Source organism: Myotis lucifugus, unplaced genomic scaffold (assembly GCF_000147115.1).
Source record: "Myotis lucifugus unplaced genomic scaffold, Myoluc2.0 scaffold_430, whole genome shotgun sequence".
Taxonomy (NCBI): domain Eukaryota; kingdom Metazoa; phylum Chordata; class Mammalia; order Chiroptera; family Vespertilionidae; genus Myotis; species Myotis lucifugus.
The window spans coordinates 399,881-422,799 of NW_005871478.1; the positions used below are offsets into that span (position 1 = coordinate 399,881).

The 22,919-nt window shown below is 43.8% G+C and overlaps 1 protein-coding gene and 1 long non-coding RNA gene across 11 annotated transcripts in view; both read left to right on the forward strand.

The window, feature by feature from the left end:
- The window catches only part of KANSL3 (KAT8 regulatory NSL complex subunit 3), a 40,574-nt gene that overhangs the window by 4,035 nt on the left and 13,620 nt on the right, over positions 1-22,919 (forward strand). For 6 of the 10 annotated variants that reach the window (XM_006102804.3, XM_023744123.1, XM_023744125.1 and 3 more), the window contains 12 exons: positions 439-609; positions 9,598-9,688; positions 9,783-9,968; positions 16,590-16,721; positions 17,232-17,348; positions 17,594-17,695; positions 17,805-17,876; positions 19,151-19,225; positions 19,400-19,557; positions 21,127-21,190; positions 21,635-21,835; positions 22,051-22,207. In XM_006102804.3, coding sequence (XP_006102866.1) covers positions 439-609; positions 9,598-9,688; positions 9,783-9,968; positions 16,590-16,721; positions 17,232-17,348; positions 17,594-17,695; positions 17,805-17,876; positions 19,151-19,225; positions 19,400-19,557; positions 21,127-21,190; positions 21,635-21,835; positions 22,051-22,207 — 1,526 coding nt within the window. Of the gene's footprint in view, positions 1-400; positions 610-3,274; positions 3,338-9,597; positions 9,689-9,782; positions 9,969-16,589; positions 16,722-17,231; positions 17,349-17,593; positions 17,696-17,804; positions 17,877-19,150; positions 19,226-19,399; positions 19,558-21,126; positions 21,191-21,634; positions 21,836-22,050; positions 22,208-22,919 lie in introns of all 10 variants that reach the window. The other 4 variants (XM_023744126.1, XM_023744128.1, XM_023744127.1 and 1 more) reach the window with 2 other exon arrangements.
- LOC111823245 lies at positions 7,079-8,445 on the forward strand. Its single transcript, XR_002826254.1, has 3 exons — positions 7,079-7,160; positions 7,552-7,604; positions 8,432-8,445. It is a non-coding gene; the product is annotated as an uncharacterized LOC111823245 (long non-coding RNA).

A 22,919-nucleotide genomic window follows, 5' to 3' on the forward strand; every position in this document is an offset into this window, starting at 1 on the left:
ATGTCTGTTGCACACTTGAAATGTGGTTAGTCTGACTGAGAAACTGAATTTTTAACGCTGTGTAATTTTTCTTACTTTAAATAGTTTCATGTCGCCTATAGTTGTTGTATTGGAAAGCACATCTAGGCATTCAACTATTTGCTTATGGAATATATTTGTCTTTTTTAGTTATAAAAAATAACTATTTGTTATTTTTTGCATATAGTCATTTAAAAATGACTTAACGTCCCCTAGCACATCAGAGTTGTCAGAGGGCAGAGACTTGACAAGTGTGGGAAAGATGACTTTGAACCATAATTTTCTTGTAGATATAATGTGTTTGTGCATATTTTAAAGCTGATTATATTAAAGAGATATTTTTGGCAACCAGATGATTGTTAAACATCTGTGTTGTATACAGTACATGTGGCCTGGTCCTATCTTCTCACCTGTTTACAGCGAGTCAGACGTCCCAATAGATGTGGAGACAGTCACATCAACCCCCATGCCACTCTACGACAATCAGAAGGCACGCAGCGTGATGAATGAGTGTGAACGGCACGTCATCTTCGCCAGGACTGATGCAGACGCCCCTCCCCCACCAGAGGACTGGGAGGAGCATGTCAACAGGTAGGCTACTCTGCAGGAAGACTGGTCACTACAGGGTTGATGCTCACTGCCCTGTAAATGTTTTGTATCATCATCTGCATTGAAACACATTTATTAGGCACTTATTTCATTTGCAGCCACACACATGTTCTTCTAACTCTGCGTTGTAAGTCTCAGCTCACTGTGTGCAGTGAGCTCCTTGAGAGGAGGGCTTGCATCCCAGCCATCTTTGCATTCCTGACACTTAGGACACTGCCTGGCACATAGTAGGCATATGATAAATGTTTATCAAATAAATGAATGAATTAAATTTGGTAGTTATGCTAACTCTGTAGCTTATGTAGTATAAGATCTGATATGGGAGTTTCCCAGACTCCAAAAAAACAACCACCCAAAACATTAAATAAATGTGTATTTGTAGGATACTGTTTTATAAGGTCTGTAGCTAGGTCATGAAAATGTTTTGGAGTCACATGAAAAGCTAACAGATGTTTGATTTGAGTGCCTGTTAAATACATATTTGCAGTCTGGTTTTGAGGGAATACTTCAGCCCATTTTCATGAATTGCCAGTCTTATTCCATGGTTCGTACTGACCCAGGGACTCCACACTCCTCTCCAGGTCATTTGTCATTGTTCTTTTGGCAGACATTTATCTTTTGCTTATTGCATAACAACCTTATGAAGATAAAATTTACATACCATATAACTCACCTATTTAATGTGTACATTTTAGTGTATTCATCATCACAATCAATTTGATAAACATTTTCAGTACCCTAAAAAGAAACTTCATATCCATTAAAGTCACTTCCCATTTCCTCCCAACCCCTCCAACCTCTGGCAACCACTAATTTCCTTTCTGTCTCTCTAAGTTTGCCAGTTCTGAACATTTTATATAAATGGAATCATCCAATATGTGGCTTTTGTGTCTGGGTTCTCTCAGAATATTTTTGAGGTTCATGCGTATTGTAGCATGAATCAGTACTTCATTCCTTTTTATTGCCAAATGATATTTCATTGTATGGTTGTACCACATTTTGTTTATCCATTCATCTGTTAGTGAATATTTGGGTTGCTAACACTTTCTGGCTGCTATGAATATGCTGCTTTGAATATTCATGTACTTGTTTTTGTGTGGCCTTATGTTTTCAGTTCTCTTGCATATTTACCTAGAAGTGGAATGGCTGGGTCATATGATTACTTCATATTTAAGTTTTGGGGGCTTTCTAAACTGGTTTTCAAAGGGACTACAGCATTTTACGTTCCCACCAGCAGTGTAAGAGAGTTCTAATTTCTCTACATCTTTGCCAACCTTTATTATCTGTCTTTTTCTTTATTATGACCATTCTAGAGGTTGTGAAGTGACAGCCAGTTGTGGTTTTAATTTGCATTTCCCTGGTGGCTCTCTATCTGCCATATGTAAGGGAATATTAAAATCCTTACACAGGAGTTGGTAGCTGGTACACTTGCCATAATGTTGGAGAGATCTTATTTTATAATCATGAAAGAGAAAAAGGACACTCTGTAGGAAAAAGGATAGGAAGTTTGAGGCAATTGTCATGAGTCTGGTCTGAAGTCGGGAATGAGGTTGAGCAGGTGTGCCCTGTGATCAAGGTGGGAGCTGTTAAAGGAGGAGCAGCTCTGCACTTTGAAGAGCTTGTGAATAAGTTGTTTAGGATCTTGAACTGGAATGAACGTTGTGCCCTAAGAAGGGGAAAATGCTCTCCAAAGCTTCAGATACAGAGGAAAACTCTGCTGTGAGTGAAGGTCAACCGCTGGAATATTCCCAGAGTCAATGAATTCAGCAAAATGGTTATCATTGTTGTTACAGTTAATAATAAAAAATAGTGGTAGTAACAACAACAACAAAAAACACCTGTTGTTTGTCAAGTACTTTCTGGGTGCCAGGCATTGTGCCAAGCGCTTCATGTCCATGATCTCTTACTCCTCACAGCAACTCTTAAAGGTATATCCCTCTTCGTCTCTGTTTTACAGGATGGAGAAACTGAGCTCAGGATGGTTAAAAAATCTTAGGAAGTGACGGAGCAGGAATTTGTTCATAGTAGACAGTCCACCTCCAGAGCCCAGTGTTCTCAACTATTCTGCCCGCTTCTTAAGGGCAGTCAGTAGCTGATCAAGGTGACCCCTCATGGTTAGGTATCCCTTTGTGGTGGCCTCAGTGTGCAGTTTCAGAAACTGCATGGGAGAACTGCGTGAAGTTTTTTATCAGTTCACCAAGGACATGATCGAGAGATTTGGGGGGACTTTTTATACTTACCAAAATCATCAGACACTTAGTAATACATATGAATACCAGTTTCTTAATTTACAAGGACAGCTATATCTGTAAGGCAGATGAGACACTGGAGTGGCCTGGCCAGAGCATCGATTCTCAGGAGAGTCTGGGAAGCCCTTCTATTCCAGAGTGGATGGCAAGTACAGAGTCTGCCCTGGAGGACTCCTCCTTCAACAAGGTAGCTGGATGCACCCATCTTTCCTCAAAGCAAGAAGGGCTCCCTGATTAGGCCAGGGCACACCTTCACCTGCCCTGCAGAAAAACACTGACAGATTCTTATCTTTGGCTTGTCTTTCTCCATGGGGACCTCCATCCTTCTGTTATGACATTACCATAGATTGATATGGTTAATTAGCGCTCAGTTTATCTCAGATTATTTGTTTTTTTAGTGTCTGATGAAATTTTGGAGGCGTCCTTCTCATTAGCAACAGGCTTACAAACCATCTCCTCAGGTAGGTCACTTTTGCACACAGCTAATTTTATTATTTGATGATACTTGCTTCACTTTCAGAGGTCACTGAACTCTGACCTTGTCCCCAAACTCTGGATCCATAACCTGTTTGGAGCTTGCAGTTAGTTCCCTCTACTCTGATTATAAAACTTGTTGCCACTCTTTCCCTTGACTTGATTGTTAAATTGCTGATTCTTTTCTTGTTGTATAAAATAATGTAAAATTACAGTTTCCCATATCAAAAACTCATGGTCTATAGGACCAGAAATTTGTTTTTCCTCAGAGATCTTTCAATGGAGTCAGAAACTTAATTTTCTTTGTTAGTGCCCTGGGTTCCCCTCTTGAATTATTTCAGTAGTAACTGCGTTTAGATAACTTTCTGTGTATAGAAAATGAAGCTCCCCAACTGACTCTGACTTTCTGTAGTAATGCCTGATATTTTGTGAAACAGTTTAAAAATCTTCTCTGACTGATTGAATTGTCTAGATGAGAGTGAGCAAGCCAGTGCCCAGGCACCACCTGGAGCCCAGTGATTGTTTTTACATAGCCCTTGAACTAAGAATAGTTTTCACATTTTAAGTGGTTAAAAAAATCAAAAGAAGACACATGAGCCTAAGCTGGTTTGCCTCTGGATAGAGCACCAGCCTGCGGACTGAAGAGTCCCAGGTTTGATTCCGGTCAAGGGCACATGCCTGGGTTGCGGGCTTGATCCCAGTAGGGGGTGTTCAGGAGGCAGCCGATCAATGATTCTCTCTCATTATTGATATTTCTGTCTCTTTCTCCCTTTCCCTTCCTTTCTGAAATCAATAAAAAAATATTTTTTTTAAAAAAGAAGACACATGAAATTCAAATGTCAGTGTCTATAAGCAGTTTTATTGGACCACAGTCATGCCCACTCTTTTAGGTATTGTCTGTGGCTGCTTTTGCATTACGACTGCAGAATTGAATAGTTGTGACAGACCATATGGCTCACAGAAGCAAATATGTACTATCCAGTCCATTATAGAAAAAGTTTGCGGACCTCCTGTGTCTGCCTGCCAAAGTTGTGTGACTTGAAGAACTTTGAAAATGATTTACATTTTGTTGGGGTAGTAATGTTGTCCTGAAGAAGTTGGACCGGCTTTTCCCCCCAAAAAATGTTTCTCAAATGTCGAGTTTAATTAGATGCACAGCTTTTAAAAGACATTCAATAAAATACTCGATACATGATATGTCTCAGCATTGCTCAAATGGATTTTAGGACATTTCCAATATTTCAGTAAAAGAGTCTAGTGTCCTAAAGCAGGTTGTCTTATCTTAGAAATCAAAACTTCTCTGAATTCAGCCAAAAGAAAACCATTCTCCTTTTCTAAATTTGCTCTAATCAATGTTTGAAATTTTGAGTCCAAGATCTTTGTGTTGATTATTTCCCCTCTCTCCTTTACTCACTCCCCCTTAACCTCTTCCTCCCTCCCAGTCTCTCCCTCCCCTTCATTCTTTCCTTCCTTTCTCCTGGTATCAGAGAAAGAATAATTACCTTTGAAAATTGGTCTAGGACCAATGTGACTTTTTGGCTGCTTTGGATAAGATGATCCAGAGCTCACGTCATTCAGGATCAGAGCATGGGGACCATGAGATTATCTGATCTCATCTAAGAAATGGAGAATAGGTGTTTCTGCACTTGTGAAAATGGAATAGGTTTAGGGGGAGGGACTGGTTGACTCACTGTAGTTCCCATCAGCTATTTGACTGTTTAGACTTGTATTTAAAATTCTGTCTCCTGTTTTTAAATTTTTCCTTAATTATATCTTTTGCATGCTCTTTATCTTAATCTTAGGTTAGATCTTTTTTTTCCTGCCCACTAAAATTTCCAGCCTTCCACAAAGCTGACAAAATATAGAGAACGTATCTCAATTCTTGGAGTCACTTTTTGTATATCCAGCAACAATCCTAACAACTTTTTCAGGGAATTTAGACTCCCAACATTGTGGTTTTTTAACTTAATTGTAGCTGTCATTGATGTAACTTCAATGTAGGAGTAACTTCTAAATAGCTTTCTAACCCCCTTCCCATTTTGTTCACATCATTTTCCTTGCTGTCATCATTTTGGGTTTCAGAATAAATAGAGTAAAGAAAAAAACAAATAGAGAAAGCATCCTGTTATAGAATAACAGGATAATTTTGGAAATGCTTGTTGGTGCCTCATAGATTATGCCTCATTCACTGTCCTTGCAACATGATCAGTAGACTTTGAGAAAGCTTAAGAGATTGTTAAACATGAAGAAATTGTGTTGTTGTCTAACCTATAAATGAACAGTATTGCTGGGGATAAGGTTGCAGTTTAATAATGCTTCCATGATGTCGCCGGTTCTTTACACGTATTTTCACAGAACTAGAAATTTGAAAATTTTAATGCTTATAGCCTTTGATCTTTCATTTCCACCTCAAGAAATTTATCCTTCAGAGATACACAGCCATATAAAGTTGGAGATAGATGTGTGTATTGGGGGAAAGGAGGGGTGGACACTGCAGCTGTTCATAAGAGCAGTTAAAGGGACACAACCTAAATGCCCACCAGTAGTGCAAAACCAGCCAGTAAAAACAAAGAGGTGTGTTAATGTGGAAATAGACCCATGTATCTCCAGGGAGTTTTTCAAACTGCTTGTGAGCATCCTGTCTCCTCCCCCACCACCAGATCCCCGAGCCCACTCGAGACTCCCTATACATGAGAGCAATGCTGCTAAGAATGTGAACCAGCTGTTCCCATAGCCTTCCTGGATTCAGGGTGTGCGGAGTCCCAACACTTAAATTGAAGCTTCTACTCCCCGCCTCCCAAGTCTAAAATCTCTGAATATAAAACTACAACCAAACCTGACTGGATCCTGATGAAGTCACAGAAATAAGCCAAGAGAACTAGTGGAAAATAAGAAAAAGGACAATTCTCAGGAACCCAAGACTGCTTCTGGTCCCCACAAGCGTGTTTCAAAGTGGGGAGGTTTGGAGGTTGAGAAGGGATTTATTGGAGCAAGGAAAGCTCCTAAAGAATTCTGTGATCATGGACTTGAGCTGCTTTCCTTCAACTTTTGCTTCCATCTGTAATCATAGCTCATCTGAGTTTTTATTGCTAGAGGAACCTTAGAGATCCATGCTTATTTTACAGTCAAGGAGACCGAGGTGCACATCTCGCTCTTCACTGCAGAGCTGGTTAGAGTCGCGGCTCTGAGTTAGTGTTCTCCTGCACTGTGTAACTGGTCAGTTGTAAAACATAGGTGAGATTTTATTTGCAGAAGGAAAAGAAGTTGAACCATATTTTCCTCCTTTATAGAGGGTATTTACTCTTTCCAAGGACAGTGAGACAGTTGTACAAAGTGAATTACAAAGGATAATTTATCCTCCCCCTTCATGGTGACTGGGCCATGTTATTGGTATTCTTAGAGAAGTGAGCTATAGAAAATAGGGTACCTTCATGGTGGCTTGGATGGAAGGATGCTGGTCTGCTGTAAAGTCAGAGGTGTTGGAATTGTTTGACCACCCTGGTATGGTGGAAGGCTCGAGTTAGTTTCACCTAACTCACGTTTCAGTGTCTTCTGCTCAGTCCCCAAGGGCTCAGTGTGGTGAGGAGTGTAAGGGTTTGGGTTTGTGCCCAGCTGTTAACAGGGTTAGAATGTCCTATACACACAATTTGTCCGTGTGTTCAGCAGATGTCAAGTCCCTGCTATGGGTCAGATACTGTTTTATGTGCTGGGATCTAGCACTTCAACAAAATCAACAAAAGTCCCTGCCATCTTGGCCTCTACGTTCAGCAGAGGGAGACGGACTAAAGAAAGAAATAAAACGGATAGAATGTGAGATGATGATATGGCTGGAAGGGGGATAGGGAAGTGGTATTGGCGGTTTTATAAATAGGGATTAGTCAGGAAAGCCACAGTAGAGGTTGACATCTGAGCAATGACCTGAAGGAGGTAGAAAGGGAGCCATTGTTCCAGGGAGGGAATGGACAACTGGGGCCCAGCCGTGATGTGGGAGCATGCAGAATTGGGTTGGGCGGGGGTGGGGGGGATAGTGTGGTGAAGCCACAGAAGTCAGGGGCAGTCGTGGATGATGATGTGGCTTATTCCTGCTACTTCATCAAAATCCAGTTGGGTTTTGTTGTAGTTTGATATTCAGAGAGTTGGGACTTGGGAGGCAGGGAGTAGGATCCAGACAGCCTATGGCAATGACTTTGGCTTTTAACAGGTTGATATGTGGCCACTGAAGGGCTTTGAGCAGAGTGACATGATCTGACTTAGGTTTGTGTTTTTTTTTTAATATATGTTTTATTGATTTTTTTTACCTAGAGGAAGGGAGAGGGATAGAGAATTAGAAACATCGATGAGAGAGAAACATTGATCAGCTGCCTCCTGCACACCCCCTATTGGGGATGTGCCCACAACCAAGGTACATGCCCTTGACTGGAATTGAACCTGGGACCCTTCAGTCCGCAGGCCAACGCTCGTCACTGAGCAAACCGGTCAGGGCTGACTTAGGTTTTGTGATTGATTTCTTTCCAAAATTAATATTCCAAATTGACTTTCCAAAGGCTGTACTAATTTATATTTCCATCAGCAAAGTAAGGAGACACCTATCTTCTTACACTTCCACAACACAAAGTAGTATTAAACTTCTTAATTTTTACCCATTTGATAACAAAAATAATATTTTATTATTTTAATTTGCATATTTGATTTTGAACAGGATTGACTATACTTTTTTGTGAACTACCTTTTCATGTTCTTTATCCATTGTTTTGAGTATGTTGTCTTTTTCTTAATTTTCTAGTGGCTTTTTCTACTTTAATGAAGTGGCAGGTGTTTTGACTGTGTTTATGATACATAATTTTTCTCCTTTACAGAAGTTTGAAATACTTAAGTAGTTATAGTTATCTTTCTCCCTTTTGTAGCTTCTAGGTTTTAGGTCATATTAAGGCCTTACGTATTTTAAGATAGATAGATATCACTATTTCTTCTAGTACTTTGGTAACTTTATTTTTTTATATTTAACTTTTTATTCCACTTGAAATTTATTTTTGTACGAGTCCAGGATGACTTTTTAAAAAATGTATTTTTATTGATTTCAGAGAGGAAGGGAGAGGGAGAGAGAGATAGAAACATCAGTGATGAGAGAGAATCAATCAGCTGCCTCCTGCACGCCCCTTACTGGGGATCAAGCCCACAACCCGGCATGTGCCCTGACTGGAATCGAACCCTGACCTCCTGGTTCGCAGGTGGACACTCAGCTATGAACCACAGCAACCGGGCAGCATTTCTTTTCCAGTTGCTTGCTGCTCGTCTCGTCCCTACTTCCTTTATCCCCACTGGTTTGAATTGCTACCTTGGTTTCATTCCAGGTTCTCTTGAATCTGGCACCTACTTTAAAATGTTTTTTTAAGGTAATCTTACCACCAGTTTGATTTATGGCTGGGAGATTTGGTAAACAAATATTGGGTATCTTCTATTACCTTTCTCTCAATGTCTTTAGGAAGATTACTGCCCAGAGTTGGGGGTCTCATAGTAATAACGATTGACATGAGTGGGATGAAGGGGGACTTTAGTAAGCTCCGTTTCACTGTGCAGGGTATGACAGGTGGGGACAGGGCAGTGGGATGGGTTTCTTAGTGTGCCAGCTGAGTTGGAGGAGGGCACATCCCGCCATCCCCAGCAGGGTAGAAGTGTGCCTGTGTCTGTGCTAAGATGACGCAGTGTTAACTCACATGGAACAGGCATTCAGAAGTAAATTTGTTAACTGAGTGATATACAGAAATTAAAAAATTCATGGTGAAAAGGGAGAGGTGGGAAAATAGCCACTTCGCTTGTTATGTTTCTGCTCCTGAAGCTGATTTAAATAGGCTGTTATCGCTTGCTCATCTTGTCTGCCTCTTTGTGTGAAATATTAACGTTGTGAAATTCAAATATGTTTGTGCAATGGAGCCATGCTTTTATTTACTCATAGATTATTTTAGCCACTAGGTAAATAGTTAGCTTGGCTAGCAGTAGAAACACTTCATTGTGACTGATTTTGACTTGTAGTGTATATATCAATACAAGTGTATGCTGAGGTGGCTTGTTGACAGGACTGGGACCAGAATCTCAGTCTTGTGCTTTAGCTCCACGGTCTTAGACTAAGCTACTTCAAGGTATGCTGTTCCACAGTGGGAACAAAAGACATGGCATATCCTTGCGCAGTGTACATGCATGAGGAGTGCTCCCAGGGTTTGACTTTAATTCCTTGGAGTTTTCCCTACAGAACGGGCTGGACAATGGCCCAGAACAAGCTATTCAACAAGATCCTCAAAGCGCTGCAGTCTGACCGGCTTGCCCGCTTGGCCAACGAAGGGGTGAGACTCCAGAAAGCTGCCCACAGTGTGTGCCCCCCACCCCATTGCTGACAAGGTGGACCTCATGTTTTATTGCTCCATGTCCATCTTTCAGGCTTGCAATGAGCCAGTGCTACGTCGAGTGGCGGTGGACAAGTGTGCAAGGAGAGTGCGGCAGGCTCTGGCAAGTGTAAGCTGGGACACCAAGCTGATCCAGTGGCTGCATACCACCCTGGTGGAGACTTTGAGTCTGCCCATGCTGGCGGCCTACCTGGATGCCTTGCAGACGCTAAAAGGGAAGGTAAGGCTATGATTGGTATCTGTCTTGTGCTGGGGCAGCCAGCCTCTGCTGTGGGCTCAGGAAGTGGGGCTTAGCAAGGTCATTGCTTGGTCAGCCAGGAGAGCATGACTGAATGGCAGGTCTGCTATTAAAATAGGAGACATGGTATCACTTCACATTTTTGTCTGGTGTAAACGTCTTCAGCCCTGCTGGCTCCAGGATGAGGTGTGGACTTGAAAACCAGAATACACTTGTAGCCTCTCCAGCCTTGCAGCTTGTGGTTTGAGTCACCTCTGAGGTCAGGTGAGAGGAGAATTCAATTATCATGCAGAAGATGAAGGGTTTACCAGGCAGGGGTATTGAGAAGGGGCCAGAAGCAGACCTGTGAACTTAAGAGTGCAGGGATGGGGAGAGGGAGGTGTCCAGAGCAGGGAGGGAGATTCATGCCTCAGTCTCTCCTCATCGTGGGGTGAGCCTTCAGTAGCAACACTTTGATTTTAATAATTCTCTATAAAACATCTATATTTTTCTGCATTCTCACTGAGACAGTATTGCACAAACTTAAATTGGTTTGTTTTCCTGATTCCAGTTTGTTGTGATTTCAGTTACTGCCAGTTCATTGTGGTAGATTATGGGTTTTGGGGGCAGATAGCCTGGCTCATCTCATCTCAATCACTAGCGAGCTGTGTAATCTCGGATGTGTCTCCGTTTCCTCATCTCTAGTACATGGCTAATAATAATACGTATCTAGGTTTTTTGTGAAAATTAAATTAGTTGATCCAGATAGAATGCTTGGCACAAAATTTGGCCAAGTAAGCCCACAGCGACTGTTAATGGTTGTATAAGTTTATAGGTTCTTGAAATTTTTAGAGCATTTTGCTCTGATACAAAATGGCCCCAGACAACTTGGATTAATTCAGTTCTTGACTTTTTTTTGCCTTAAGTTTTTCTTTCTTCTCCTTTGTGGGAAGCTGGCCCATTTTGTTGGTATAATTTGCCTGGCCAACAGCTTCCCCAGCCCTACCCCCAAATTTTCAGACTCATTGTTTCCCACCTGTTTTTCAGTAGAAGGATGCTGAGTTTGTTTGAAAACAAAAGTAGACTGATTTAGTGCAGAAATAAAATTCAGAACTAGATACAATAATGATATTCATGGTAGGAAATTTGATATTAGTTTATTTATTCAACAAATAATTTATTTTGTGCCTATAATGTGTCAGGCATTGGGGTGGGCAAACAGAAATGCCCCTACTCCGATAGAACCTGCTTTCTAGTGGAGAAAGAGACAGATGAGAAGGTAGCCCCAGGCGTCCCCTTGCTGCTGCTCCACAGTGGAATCCTGGGCCCAGAGGAGTGGGGGTGGGGGTGGGGCCATGATAAGACCCGGCAGAGAATGGCAGCCTGAGAATGTTTCAAGCATTTTCAATGTTCCCCACAGACTCTACCCATGTAAGAGTACAGCACTGGTCCCTGTGCTCTTGAGATGAGTGCTGCTGGTGCCAAGTCCCATTTTCCAGTGACTGCCGTCCTCTGTGTGGCCAGTATGACTGCAGTGTAATTCCCCTTGTAAGGAAGGTTGCATCGCTTCCTTATTTAGTTACTATCTGAACAGTCCCAAGTGAACGGGGTGGTGTTCAGATTTTATGAGCGTCAGACTTCTGGGGGGACTCCACAGGTGTGCACAGTTGCTGCAGCCAGGTCACAGTGCAGGTTAGCAGGAGTGGCAGAGGACACGCTAGTACCGGTCAGCAAGGGCCCCGGTTTGAGGTGCTGTCCTCTCCAGGCTGTGCTCTCAGCAGTGGTTCCATCAGACTCTTGCTTTCCCATGACTGTCAGAGTTAAAGAAATATTTTGCCTGGTTCCCAAAACTCTTTTTTAAAAAAATTTCTTTATTTTTTTAAATTAAATCTTTATTCAGATTATTACAGTTGTTCCTCTTTTTTTCCCCCCATAGCTCTCCTCCACCCAATTCCCACCCCACCCTCTGCCCTTACCCCTCCCACTGTCCTCATCCATAGGTGCACGATTTTTGTCCAGTCTCTTCCTGCACCCCCACACCCCTTTCCCCCCAAGAATTGTCAGTCCACTCCCTTTCCATGCCCCTGGTTCTATTATATTCACCAGTTCATTCTGTTCATCAGATTTTTTATTCACTTGATTTTTAGATTCACTTGTTGATAGATATGTATTTGTTGTTCATAATTTTTATCTTTACCTTTTTCTTCTTCCTCTTCTTAAAGAATACCTTTCAGCATTTCATATAATGCTGGTTTTGTGGTGATGAACTCCTTTAGCTTTTTCTTATCTGTGAAGCTCTTTATCTGACCTTCAATTCTGAATGATAGCTTTGCTGGATAAAGTAATCTTGGTTGTAGGTTCTTGCTGTTCATCATTTTGAATATTTCTTGCCACTCTCTTCTGGCCTGCATAGTTTCTGTTGAGAAATCAGCTGACAATCGTATGGGTACTCCCTTGTAGGTAACTGACTGTCTTTCTCTTGCTGCTTTTAGGATTCTCTCTTTGTCTTTTGCTCTTGGCATTTTAATTATGATGTGTCTTGGTGTGGTCCTCTTTGGATTCCTTTTGTTTGGGGTTCTCTGCGCTTCCTGGACTTGTAAGTCTGTTTCTTTCACCAGATAGGGGAAGTTTTCTGTCATTATTTCTTCAAATAGGTTTTCAATATCTTGCTCTCTCTCTTCTTCTGGCACCCCTATAATTCGGATGTTGGTACGCTTGAAGTTGTCCCAGAGGCTCCTTACACTATCTTGATATTTTTGGATTCTTTTTTCTTTTTGCTTTTCTGGTTGGGTATTTTTTGTTTCTTCGTATTTCAAATCTTTGACTTGATTCTTGGGATCCTCTTGTCTGCTGTTGGATCTCTGTATATTAATCTTTATTTCAGTCATTGTATGCTTAATTTCTAGTTGGCCTTTTTTCATATCCTCCAGGGTCTCACTAAATTTATCGGCAGTTTCCAGAAAATTCTTGAAAAACCTTATAACCGTGGTTTTGAACTCTATATCCAGTAGTTTGCTTTCCTCCATTTCTGTCATTTGTGACCTGTTTCTTTGTCTCCGCATTTTTTATGCTTCCCTGTGTTGGTAGAATGGCTTTGTGTGCTAGGTGTCCTATAGGGCCCAGTGGCTCAGCCTCCCCAATTACCTGAGGTGAACACTCTTTGTGCACCCCTTTGTGGGCTTTGTGCACAGTCTTGTTGTAGTCTTGTTGTAGTTAAGCCTTGATTGTTGTAGGTATCACTGGGAGGAATTGACCTCCAGGCTAATTGGCTGTGAGAATCAGCTGTGTCTGCAGTGGGAGAACTTCTGTGCTGAAGACACCCTTCTGGGGCAAGACTTGCTTCAATGGGGTTTTGGTGCTCACTGAGTCTGCCCCCTGAGTGTGTCCCTTATGGATCTGAGGAGTTATAATCTGTATGATCCCACTCTGACCACTGGGTACACTGGCTCTTGGATCTAAGGAGGTGCTAATTTAGCCCCTGCCTGAGGCTACCCAGCAGGAGCTAAGAAGAGATCTGCAGATTCCCCTTCCTTTTTTGGGGTTTGGAGGTGCCCAGATGAGGCCCAGCTGTGAAGCAATGCAAGCTGCTGTGGGGCCTTGGGCCTTCTCTTGGAAGTTCTGGGTCTGTCTGGCCCAGCTGCAGTTTGTTAGGTAATTTTCAGATTGCAAAGGGCCAGGGCATTCATATGCAAAAGCCTCTGCTGCAGCCTGTGTGGGGCGGGGTCTCAAGGAATCAACAGGGTGGAGCAAGCAGCTGTGGCTGATCCTCAGCCCTGCCCTAAGAGGCCCCGAGTCTCAGTGTCCCAGTAATCGCTGCAAGCACCTCTGAGGGAAAGCCGCCCTCAAGTTCCGAGTTCTGCCCGCTGGCAGACAGTCCAGTTTCTCCCCGTATGAGTCCTGGGTCCCCAGAGACTCACCCGGAACTGGAGTTCAGAGCAGTCGGGAGCTTGAGACTCCCTCCCGATTCAAAAAGACAGCTGCGTCCTCAGGTGCCAGCCCCTTTCCGAGCGTGATCCTCCGTACCTCTGCACTTTACTTCTACACCTCCTCTGAGTCTCGGTATGCTTTTCTCTTTCCTTCTAGTTGTAGAATTTCCACTCAGCCAGCCTTCCTGTGGTTCTGGATGATGTCCATTTTGTCTTTTAGTTGTATTTTTGAAGTTGTCGTGGGAGGCAGCAATTTCCGGTGTTTACCTATGCCACCATCTTGGTTTCTCCCCCAAAACTCTTAATGTTGCCTGCTGGATGAAAATGTAAGTGAATGTTATCTTGCTCTTGGCCCAGCTATTCCACCATTAGATCCCTTGTGAAGGGAGCAGAGAGGATATAGACCCAGCCCGTTAATTGCCTGTTGAAAGAGCTGCAGTGCTGGAAAGACTGGGGGAGCTTGGTCAGCCCAGCTCCAGCAGAGAAGGCGATTGTTGGTTATGGTTTCTAAACATTCTGTCTTGACAGAGGTGAGTTTCAAAGCTGTGCTCCACTGCCAGATGAAAGCTTTAAAGTCTAACCAGATCAGATCCTCTGCCTCAAGGTGTTGAGTGGCTTAGAGTTATAGAGTAACTTACAAAGACATGGCCCAGACCAGGTGACTCAATTGATTGGAGCATCACCCCATACACCAAAAAGGTTGCAGGTTCAATTCCTGGTCAGGGCACATACCTAGGTTTTGGGTTCAATCCCCAGTCAGGGGCATGTACAGGAAGCAACTGATGAATATTTCTTCTTCCATCCTTGTTTCTCTCTCTTCCTTCCCCTCTCTTTAAAATCAATAAAAGCATATCCTCAAGTGAGGATTTAAAGAAAAGGAAGGAAGGAGGAAAGGAAGGAAGGATGGAAGGAAGGAAGGAAGGGGCCATTTTAGGGGTGAAGATTTTTTTCAGTTTGGTCCTAGCCTTTGTTACTAGCCTTGTGTCCTTATTCTGTACTTGAATCTTGGCCATCTGTGCCTAAAATAAGCTCGTCACATTCTTTTTTTATTTTTTTTAAATTATGGTTGTTTCATGTGTACAACATAAAGATTAGACATTTATATATCTTTCAAAGGATCACCCGGAAAAGTCTAGCACTACACATCTGACACCGTACATAGTCATTACGATATTTTTGACTCTGCTCCCTATGCTGTACTTTACATCCCTGTTACTGTTTTTATGACTGGCAATTTGTACTTATTAATCTCTCCTTTTTTTCACCCATCCCCCAGTCCTCCACCTTTCTGGGATCATAAATTTATCTCTGTGTCTATGAGTTTGTTTCAATTTTATTTGTTCATTCTGTTTTTTAAATTCCACATATAAGCGAAATCATGTTATTTGTCTTTCTCTGACTAACTTATTTTACTCAGGCCCATCCATGTTTTATAAATGGCAAGATTTCATTCTTTTTGTGGTTTAGTAATATTATATTGTATATACATACCACATCTTTATCCATTTGTCTATTTTTTTATCCCTCACCCACGGGATATTTCCATTGATTTTAGAGAGAGTGGCAGAGAGAGGGAAAGACAGAGAGAAATAGTGATGTGAGAGAAACACATCGATTGGTTGCCTCCTGCTCGAGCCCCGACCAGGGCCCAGGCCAGGGAGGAGCCTGCAACCGAGGCACATGCCCTTGATCGGAATCAAACCCGGGACCCTTCAGTCCGCAGGCCAATGCTCTATCCACTGAGCCAAACTGGATAGGGCTATCCATTTGTTTATTGATGGACACTCAGGTTGCTTCCATATCTTGGTTATTGTAAATAATTCTGCAATGAACACAGGGGTGTGTATATCTTTTTGAATGAGTGTTTTGGATTTCTTTGAATAAATACCCAGAAGTGGAATTTCTGGATCATATGATAGTTCTGTACTGTTTTCCATACACCAATATACAATTCACCAACAATGTACAAGGGTTCCCCTTTCTCCACATCCTTGCCAACACTTGTATGTTGATTTATTGATGATAGCCATTCTGACAGGTGTGAGGTGATATCTCATTGTAGTTTTGATTTGCATTTCCCTGATGATAAGAGATATTGAGTATTTTTCATGTGTCTCTTGGCCATAACTCCATAAAGATCACTATTAACATTTTGATATATTAACGTCTTTTTCTGAATAGAGATAGTTTTTACATTTTCTGTTTTATCTTTAACATTTTAGCAAAATGATTTCCTTATGTTACTACAAATTTTTAAAAACATTTAATATTAACTCATGATATCGAATTATGTAGATAATTTGCTTAACCCCTCTTATGTATCCATTTAGATTGTTTCTGCTTTTTTGGATATTATTGAGAGTGAATTTGTCTTTTGTGTAATCTCGTGGGAGTACGCACACATGTGTATCTCATATATTTTGTTAGGAAAGGTTCTTGGAAGCAGACTCCTTTGGGGAAGGGGTAGGAATAAATTTAAGTTTCCTGATGCATATCACCAGGTGTCTTTCCAAAGGATTGTACCCATTTACATGGATGGGAAGCCATCCATGTAATTGTATCTTTGCTCCTGAGGTAAGTTCAAGGGGCATAGTTGAGGTCTATCTGGCTCATAGCGGGGCTCTGTGCTCTACCTGATTGCTGCTGGTGGGCAGGTCTGCTTCCCAGTGGAAGCACCTTGGTTCTTCCTTGCTTCTAGATCCCTACCTTGATTGACCGGATGCTTGTATCATCCAACACGAAGACTGGGGCTGCAGGAGCTGAGGCCTTGTCCCTCCTACTGAAGAGGCCCTGGGACCCTGCTGTGGGGGTACTTTCTCATAACAAACCAGTAAGTTGGGCAGCTCAGGACTTATCATGGAATTTTTAGAATCTGGTCTCAGAACTTTGACAAGAGGATAGTAAGTGGGTTGTTTAACTTTTTTCATTGATAACTAGTTGTGTATACAGTGGGGCCTTACGAGTTTAATTCGTTCCGTGACGGAGCTCGTAACTCAAATTACTCGTATGTCAAATCAAAAAGTGAACGAGTGAGACACGTGATGCTGGGCTGATGTGGCGTTCACTGTGATGTTTGCTGTGCCAACTAGCGGTGGGGTATCTGAAGCTGGCTCGTAACCCGAATTTTAGCTCACAATTCAAAGCAAAAAATCGGCCTAGAGACGGCTCGTATCTCGAAAAACTCATTAGTAGGGACACTCGTAAGTCAAGGCCCCACTGTAATGCTTAACAGTTTCAAAGGCAGATCGGCATTGGTTGGGATAAGAAGGTGTAGGGACACCTGGGATTTCATGAAGGAACCCTCTCATGCCCTGGTTCTCTGGTGACATTTTTTCCATAGAGCAAGCTCCCTGGCTCTCCACTCATTCTCATTGCCTCCTCCGGGCCTTCCAGTTCTGCGTTTCCCACCTCACGCCGCCACCGCTTCTGGCAGTCTCAGCTCTCCTGCTTAGGCAAGGTATGTGTGGGGACAAGAGGGACTCTGTCCTGGGTGGGAATATAGTCTTGGAGGATTGAGCAGACAAAATGCAGCAGGGGGCCAAAATGAATGAACTTAAATATGGAGCTTCCCCAGCTCTCTTTTCATTTGGAATTCGAATGGTGCTTATCCAGGGTTGATGGATTCTAGGGTAGGTTAAGCAGATTTGAGCAAAGACTTGAAACTTAACCTTTGCTGGCATGGCTGCCACTTCCTTCCATTAGGTCATCCCTGTAGCCACCCATCTGCTGAACAATGGAAGTGGGGTAGGAGTTCTGCAGTGTCTTGAGCATATGATTGGGGCAGTGAGAAGCAAAGTGCTGGAGGTGAGACTGCCCCTGCTTGACTTCACCAAGGCACACCCAGTCTTCCGGGCTTCTGCTCCCATCGGTAGCTCCTGTGTAACTGTCTTGTCTTCTTTCTCTTTCCACAAAGATTCACAGCCATTTTCCCCACAAACCCATCATCTTGATTGGCTGGAATACAGGAGCTCTGGTGGCCTGTCATGTAAGTAATTCCCCCCTTACTTGGAGGTTGTCCTGGGGTAGAATACTGCTGCTGCTGCTGCTGCTGCTGCTCAGCCACCGCCGAGTCCTCTTTTATGTTCCAGGCACAATGCTGGATGCTGGACCTACATAATTACATTTTAAGCATAAAAGTAAACCCCTTGGGCCCTCACCCAGCTTTACCGGTAATCAACTCACAACAAGGCTTTTGCACCATCTGTTTTCTTTGTCAATATTTTGAAGAAAATCCCAAATATTTCATTCATATGTATTTCAGCATGTTTCTGTGAAACAAATTCCTCCCCCTTCTCCCCCCCTAAAAAACACAAGCACTATTCTTCCACCTAAAACAAAACAAAACAATGCTAGCAGGCAAAATTTTTAATAGCTCTGTAATTTGCTGTTGTGTTCGTGTTCTGCCCCTTTCCAAGACATCAAGAAACCTTTTCTTTGTTATTTGACATACCATTTGCGTGCATATTAGTTTGCATAAGTGTCCCTGACCTGTCCAGAGCCCCAGTTCTCAAGTGGATAAACTGAGTGAAGTCTGTGCTGCATGCTATGGTCTAGTCCAGTGGTCGGCAAACTGCGGCTCGCAAGCCACATGCGGCTCTTTGGCCCCTTGAGTGTGGCTCTTCCACAAAATACCACGTGCAGGTGCACATGTACAGTGCGATTGAAACTTCGTGGCCCATGCTCAGAAGTTGGTATTTTGTGGAAGAGCTACACTCAAGGGGCCAAAGAGCCACGTGTAGCTCGCGAGCCACAGTTTGCTGACCACTGGTCTAGTCAAATATGACATCTTGGGCCATGAGAGGGGAAGGCTGTCTCCTCATAACCCTGGTCCCAGGACAGCAAATTCTCTAAGAAAGTGGAGTGCCTGGAAGCTACCCATTAAGTTCAAAAGGGGGAGATTTTCTTCCCTTAAGGGAGAAGAGCAGCATTTTATTCTCCTGATTGTATTTGGTGTAAGTATGGACGTGTGGGGAGTGAGCAGGAGGCCTGTAGCCTAGGGAATTGACAGGGTGGAAATATTAAACCTCCCATCCTGTGGTTCAGCCTCTGCTGGTGTCCTCCCAGGGCCCAGTGTTTCAGGTGGTGGCTGCTTGTGGAATGGCACATCTGTGTTCTGTGTTACTGCTGCCACCATGGCTGGTACTCCTGGGGGGTTGGGATGAGGAGGAGTAGACGGGACTAGCTGGTAGCTCTGGACCAGTTCTAAGTTCTGGGTAGGAAAGCAGTTGACCTTGAGACAAATTGTTCCATTATTTCTAGGTGTCGGTGATGGAGTACGTCACTGCTGTTGTCTGCCTTGGGTTCCCTCTGCTTACTGTGGATGGCCCCAGAGGGGTAAGTATGGGGCACCATTGATTGCTGGGCAGGTGAGAGAGAGTAGGGAGTGCGTGCCTCGCCCAATTTGGTGCGCAGTGACTTCGGCGGCCCAGCTGGCTTCCTGAGCCGACCGGCCAGGGCAGTGCTCAGTAACTATGAACTGGCTGATTGTGAACTCTGCACTTGTTTTAGGATGTGGATGATCCCCTCTTGGATATGAAGACTCCAGTCCTCTTTGTCATTGGTCAGAATTCCCTGCAGTGTCACCCTGAAGCCATGGAGGATTTCCGGGAGAAGATTCGGGCCGAGAACAGTTTGGTGGTGGTTGGGGGAGCTGACGATAACCTCAGGTGGGTAGGCCCCCGGGGCCGTGAGACCCGTGCTGTGGTGTTGGAGAGAGGCCTGTGAGGTGGTGAGGTAGCTACACAGGCGAATCTCCTTCAGACTACATCTGAAAGGGGGCATTAAAAACCTTTTTTTTTTCTTACATTTTTAACTAATTCAGATTTATAAAATGTTGCAAAAATAGTACAAAAAATTCCTTTATACCCCTCACCTGGATTTCTCAAATATAAACATCTTACATAACCAATATTAACATCTTACATAATCAATTTCTTGATTATCAAAGTCAAGAAATTAACTTCAATATGATACTGTGATCTAATCTACAGACTCAGATTGCATCACTTGTCTCTGGTTCAGGGTCCAGGATCACATGTTGCTGTTGGTGCCATGGCTTCCCCGTCTCCTTTAATTTGATTCATTTGATACTGCTCAGTCCGTCTTTGCTTTCATGACCTTGACACTTCTGAAGACTTTTGGCCAGTTATTTTGTAGACTGTCCCTAGTGTAGGTTTTTGACATTTTTTTATGATCAGGTTGAAGATACGTATTTTTGGCAGTAATGCCCCAAAGGCAAGGTACTGTCACCACCTCCTCCAAGGATACATGATGTTGACATGTCTTATCACCAGTGATGTTATCCTTGATCACGGGTTACGGGGGCCTCTGCCAGGTTTCTCTACAGTAAAGTTACTTTTTCCCTTTGTAATTAGTAGTTACCTTGTGGGGAGAAGATACTTTGAGACCCTGTAAATATAGTTTTTGTCATCATGGGATTACTGGGATAGGCATTTCTTCTTTTTTTAATAATTCTTTATTGTTGAATATTACATATGTCCCCTTTCTTCCCTCATTGACCCCCTCCAGCCTGCCTCAGGCCTTCACCACCCTATTGTCTGTGTGGGATAGGCATTTCTTTACATTTTGTTCCTTCCTCAGGATGACTATGAACACATTTTATTTGTATTAAGTGCCTTTTACATATTTTGGAGGATAAACAGCCAAAGTTTGAGAGAGTTTTATGAAGGTACATTTAGTTCTTGAGATGTCTACTCCCTTACAAGGCCAGCTGCCTTTTGGGCCTTTAGTTACATTTCCATGAAACATACTGAATGTGTCATGTATGGGGCCTCGGTTTCCTGTATGCTCACTCTGAGAAATTCAGTCATTTGTGTGCTTTAACTAGAGAGCTTAAAGCGGGTGCCTGCTCCTACCTGTCTTGTCGGTTTCTTACCCAGAGATGATTGGGAGAATTCCTCTTGGTCTTGGTCATTTGACAACTTCTCGGGGTTTGGGCCTTTGTTGGGGTCTTGTAAGGTTCATGAGGACATAGGTAAAGGACTTCTGGAGTGTGTAGTTCCAGCACTTTCCGTACGCTCTTTTGTGCAATCCCCCAACTTTATAAGTGAGGTATTATGGTTCTCCATTTTGCAGATGTGGAGACTGAGGTTCAGACCGGTTGCAACACCTGCCTAAGCACTAACATAGTCTTTCTTCCCAGGCCTTGAAAATAATCTCCACTTGATGCCATGGAATATTTAGAAAGTGAACATTTCCTCCTTTTTGTCTCTTAGGATAAGTAAAGCAAAGAAGAAATCAGAAGGGTTGACACAGAGCATGGTGGACAGGTGTATCCAGGTACACAGTTGCTTTTGCGTTTTTTCAGCTAGGCTTCCTTTCTGCAGCCTTTTGGGCTTAGTCTTGTCAGTAACAGCCTTTTTGTCTCTGAAGAGTAAGGAGTATATCCCCTGGGGCCTCTGGTGGCCTAAATCACAAGCAAAGAGAAAGAGAAAAGAAAGAGGGAGAAGAAGGGGAAAAGAGAGTCATGAGCTAAAATGTGGGGAAAGTATCAGGGAAGAATGGGTTCACAGGGGGGATGGTAGTGCATGATCACCCCAGGGCACTACCTCACAGAGGTGCCTCTGGCCTCTGGCTGAGGCTGGGGTTTGTGCCAGGTTTTGTGTACATGGGGAAGGACTGGCACCCCAGATGCCCAAGCCAAGGTAATCCGTTTTAGTTGGGACTATCGGGCAGTTCCCATTCTCCAGCCGAGGACTCTATGTTGGCCTCTCTTTACACCAGGATGAGATTGTGGACTTTCTGACTGGCGTGCTCACTCGCACTGAGGGGCACGTGGGTGCCGAGCCTCGGGACCAGGATGCTGAGAAGAAGAAGAAGCCCCGGGATGTGGCCCGCAGAGACCTGGCCTTTGAGGTCCCCGAGAGGGGCAGTCGACCCGCCTCACCAGCTGCCAGGCTTCCAGCCTCCCCTTCAGGCTCCGAGGTAATGTGGCAGGGAAGGGCCATTTCTGCAGGGGAATGAGGACCCGGAGCTGGTGTTTTGGCTTCTTGGGGTCGCCTATGTGCTGGGGCCAGTGCTTGTAGGCCTGTGAGTTCCTACAAGATGGATTCCTGACCAGGGAATCCTAGGGGACATGCCGATAGGTGGTGACACCCAGACAATGTTGGCTCGGCTCCTGCCCTTCTCGCCCTGCTCAGGATCTCTCCAGTGTGTCCAGCAGCCCCACCTCCAGTCCTAAGACCAAAGTGACCACAGTGGCCTCTGCCCAGAAGTCCAATCAGATTGGGAGCTCTCAGCTGCTGAAGAGACATGTGCAGCGGACAGAAGCTGTACTGACCCACAAACAAGCCCAAGGTATGGGTGCCTGGCCCAGTGGCCCCTCTCTGTGTCTGCAGTAACACCATGTGGCAGTTGGAATGTATTGGCACCTGCAGCTTTTCCCAGGGGCATGTGAGAAGCACCTTTCCCACATTCCTGTCCAGGCAAAATGAATACCAAGGGCTGTTTTCAGGGTGAAACATCACTTGAGGTCTGTGTGTAGGGGCTGCATCAATCCACTGGCTCCAGCTTTGTCTTGGTGTTCGGGGCAGTTAGGCTGTGTGGGCTGACTACATGTGTACTGACCTCAGATGCTTTTCTAACGCCCAGTTGGGGGAGCTGCAGCTGCTCAGGCCCTGCCCAGCCACTCCTGCAGCACAGTGCTCTCCAAGGTGCGTGGCTTGTTCATCAGACTCCAGGGCAGCTTCACTGGGTCATGCCCTTTCTTTGTGTTGCTCTTGAAGAGTTAAGATTTCCACACTGGGACTTTCATGAGGTTTGGTTTATCAGATAGGTTTTAGGTTAGGCTGGGAAATATTGGTATGATTGAAATTAGAGTTTGGAGATCAGTGAGTGCTGTGTAACAAGCTCTAGGCAAGGGAGAGTTCAGTGGGTAGGGAGAGAAGGAGATGCAGTGGCTCTATCCCTCTCCCACTTTGATCCAGTTGGGTGGCTCTGACATGAGGTCTCTTAGGCATTGGTGTTTGATGATGTATCCAGGAGCACGTATCAACTGAGGTTCAGGGAA